General features: G+C 60.0%; 1 protein-coding gene across 1 annotated transcript; it reads right to left on the reverse strand.

The window, feature by feature from the left end:
* Nucleotides 1–3,174: 3,174 nt before the first annotated feature.
* LOC114485188 (dexamethasone-induced Ras-related protein 1-like) lies at nt 3,175–3,888 on the reverse strand (the record flags this gene model as incomplete). Its single annotated transcript, XM_028486116.2, has 1 exon — nt 3,175–3,888. A coding segment is annotated over one exon (693 nt), but the record flags the coding sequence as incomplete, so codon positions are not given.
* Nucleotides 3,889–3,902: the final 14 nt, after the last annotated feature.

Below are 3,902 nucleotides of genomic sequence, written 5' to 3' on the forward strand. Positions count from 1 at the left end.
CTCCGGGACGAGGCGGGCACGGGCCCTCTGTCTTCCAGCCCTGGGGAGGTGGTCTCTGGTACTGCCTGCTTAGCTGAACGTGGGCCTGACTGCGGAGCCGGTGTGTGTGCCGGCTTCCCCGGGCGTCCTTGTGTACTGTCCCCACGGTCCAGATGCATAATGACTGTGCGCCGGCTGCCCGAAGGAGGAGGGCTCCCGAGGCCGGAGGGGCGGGGCCGCGGCCTGGCCTTCAGGCTGGGCTGGCAGATCCCGGGGCAAAGCAGGAAGGGAGGTGGCTGCCCTCTGCCCCTCCCCTCCGCTCCCGGCCCAGGTGGTGGGTATCCAGGTAGCCAGCGTTGAGCGAGCAGCAGGGTGTGTGGAGTCCACTGGACACTTAGGCCTGCACTCACATGGCGAGGGTTTCGGATAGAAAAAGGCCTCGCGAGCACGGCACTGTTCCTAAAGACTTGAGGGTGGCTTTTTGCTCTGGAATAGTTGTTTCCTTCTGTGTTTGAGGGGTGGGTGTCACTGTGGGCTGCCCACCCAGGGCCCTGCCGGCAGCCCCGCCTCCAGGTTTCTGCCTCCCACGTGTGGGTGGGTGGCAGAGACTCTTGCTCCTCTGTCCCTCGTCACCTTCAGGCAGCTCGTTTAGCCATTTCATGCCCCAGAATGGCCAGACCACCTCAGACCACGTGGTCTCACCGGCCGTGGTCTCCAGGTGAACAGACCCTCTAACAGCTTCTCAGAGTCCTGTTCCTGGTGTAACCACAACTTCCCCTCTGGCCTGTGCACTGCATGCAAACAGGTGGTCATGATGTGCTTTTCGTTCAGAGCCACGGTTCTGATGGCCCCTCGGGGTGGGGAGAATTGGACCTGGCAGTCATGCGGCCAAGGCCTGCTTCATAGATGCTTATAAACACCTTTGTTTCTCCTAGACGGACGTTGTGTTAGTGTGACCAGACTGAGGTAAGAGCATCTCTTTCCTTCGCCTCTGAAGGATGCGGGACAGGTGGCTGAATATCATTTAGATCTAGAAATGGGTTCATAACCTGTGCTGACCGAGTCGGGTGCTTAACAGCTGCCTGCCAGTTGGCAGGAATGTAGGTTGAAGATGTTTTGAGCAGGGGTTCTGTCCACGTCTGCCGGCCGCCACCTGTCAGGTGTGCAGCGGGGTGTCAGGTTTCAGCAGCCTTGGCCAGAGGCGCAGGCTCTGAATTTAAGTGTGTGTCACCTGTTAGACCAGCTCTACCGTGGGGCTGTTGTCAACTGAATCAGTTATTTTCTTGACGTTTCAGAGTAGTGTGTGAGCCGGTTTTAAGGCTCCGACCAAATACTATGGGACACAAAGCTCAGAAATACCAGGCGGCCGGGCTCTCCCGGAAGGCTGCGGTGGACACGGGCTCCTCATGGGCCTCTCCTGTGCTCCAGAGCTGTGACTTGTGACACTTTTCAAGCGTGTGATTAAAAGAACTTGTGCTCTGCTGTCAGGACGTCTTGGGTTTGTACTGAGAAATTCACAGTAGGACATCCCCTTTGGATAGTTGAGAGGAAAACCCTCTGCTTTGCTCGGAGGAGACAGAATGAACCGTGGGCACCTCTGCTCTGTGCCCCTGCACCAGCCCCCAGCACACACGGCCACATCAGCTAGACCAGCGTGAACGTGGGCTGACCCTCCCGGGAGTGGCATCCATCCCCAGGGTGCAGCTGGCCCCGGGGTCATCCTGCCTGCAGTAACCCCCTGGGGCTGCCGTTCCTCCTCTCAGGGTGGGTCGGGCCCTGGTGGGGGGCAGTCCCCCAGAACGGTGGAAAGCCCTCCCCAGGACAGCATTGACGCCTCACTTGGATTCCTGTTGGCGGGCACCACGTAAGACGTCGCCCGCGGCCTCCACAGCAACCCCAAGCACAGGCGTCTGCTCTCTGTGTTTCACGGGCGGAGAATTTGAGGCTTGGCAGGCGTCACTTGCCCCACCGTGCACGGTTACAAGTGGGGAGAGAGCTGGCTCCCGAGTTGGGACTGGGTGCCCTCAACTGCCGAGAGGGGGTGCTGGACCCCACGTGGGTGGCGAGCGCTTCCTGGAGCTGGAGGGGCCGGGCCGCTGATTGTGACTGGGTCCAGGTGGCTACGTGGCAGAGCCTGAAGCTGACTCAGGATGAGGGTCCTGCACAGAAGAGGGCCCGAGGGACCCCTTGAACCGTCTGCGGGTTCCAGGTTTGGTGACGCTTTGTTGCCCTGGGCCTGTGCTGAGTATAGGACGGCGCTGGCCGGTCCCGGAGGCCCTTGGGGCTGGGCCAGTGGGCAAACTAGGCAGGTAAACAGCTGGAAAGATGCATCTCTAGGAAGGACCCTGAAGTCCTTTATTTTTGTCCTGGCATTCTAAGGAATGGAAAGGCATCCAGTCATCTGGAGCTTTTTTGGAGCCTTTTCTCCCAGGAGGGCTGAAGCTGTTTTCAGAAAGCCAGGATTATTTTCCAGCTCTGGGGAAGGGGATTCTAATTCCACAGAAGTAGAAACCCGCCTCTCCCTTCTCACCCTTCCCCCTTCCACCTATTTCTAAAAGCAGAGGAAGCATGGTTTTCCATTTTAAGTTATTTTATTTTATATTAAAAAACCAGTAACAAGACTAACTTCAAAGACACACACAGTACAAACACCTAGGTAAGATTTTGTTCGTGTCGAATGGTGACATCAGAACTACTATAAAGTGCGAGTTTCATGTTTTGCTTTGTGCAGTTGCGCACATGTAAACAAGTCACTCCCTGCGATCGGACCCCGCCCTCAGTTTCAGGCCAGCTGTCATGGCAGCCCCCAGTCACAGATAATGCCCCGTTTGTCCTGGCCCTCCAGCCGGCAGGACCCATTTCTGAAAGCCCAGTGGTGGCTGATTAACTCCCGTTCCCACCCCCATTCTTAGGTCTTTGTGAGAAACAAGGCAAATTCACCCTCTGCTGGGCGCGTGAGGCTAGCGGGCGCCAACAGGGGATCGGACGTGGGGGAAGCCCGGGCTCAGCTAGCTCTCTTTCCTTCCAGAGCAGATGATGGTCCCTTCTCGGTTCCTTTGAGTCTCCCCAGTGAACAGGCTGGAGCGCTGGGAAGGAAGACGCCCGTCTGCGCACGCGGGGGCGCGCGCGCGCGCGGCTCGGGACACACGGCCCGGACACTTGACCCTTGGACAAGAGGGCTTCCTGAGGTTCTGCGTCCGCGCGGGGTGGGAGTTCCTAGCTGATAACGCAGCGTTCCTTGTCCTTGGTCTGGCCGCCGCCGCTGGCCTTCTCGCGGATGTACATGAGATCGCTGTGCACGCTCGGCCTGCGCGCCCAGGGCGCCAAGATGCCGAAGGCGTCGTCCTGGTCGCCGCCCGCTCGCCGCAGCCTCTTGCTCCGCAGCGCCTTCTTGTGCAGCGCCTCGCAGTGCTGCGCCGATACCCGGCGGTGCAGGTCCGGGCTCATCTCGCATGGCAGGTTGGCCATGGCGAAGAGCGCGTGGAACATCTGGTCCAGGCGGCTGTTCCTCTTGGCCGAGATCTCGAAGTAGGCGCAGCGCTGGGGTTCGGCGCCCACCAGCTGCTCGATCTCGCGCTGCTCCACCTCGCGGTAGAAGTCCCGGTCCCCTTTGTTGCCACAGATGACCAGGGGCACGTCCACGTTCTCCTTGGTTTTGTTCTTGAGGCAAGACTTGGTGTCGAGGATCTGCCGCTTGAGCCTCTGCACCTCCTCGAAGGAGTCGCGGTTGTCCAGGCTGAACACCAGGATGAACACGTCTCCTACGGGGAGCAGGAAAAGGAGAGGGTGAGGGCAGCCGCCAGGGGACACCTTAGGCGGGCTGACTTCGGGGCCTCCCGACGCCGGGGCTCCGGCCGCCGCGAGGGGCGCGCCGAACTCTCCGCGGACCAGGCCTCCAGCCCGGGCTCCCGGGCGCCCGGGGA

The sequence above is a fragment of the Physeter macrocephalus genome, unplaced genomic scaffold (assembly GCF_002837175.3).
Source record: "Physeter macrocephalus isolate SW-GA unplaced genomic scaffold, ASM283717v5 random_643, whole genome shotgun sequence".
Taxonomy (NCBI): Eukaryota; Metazoa; Chordata; class Mammalia; order Artiodactyla; family Physeteridae; genus Physeter; species Physeter macrocephalus.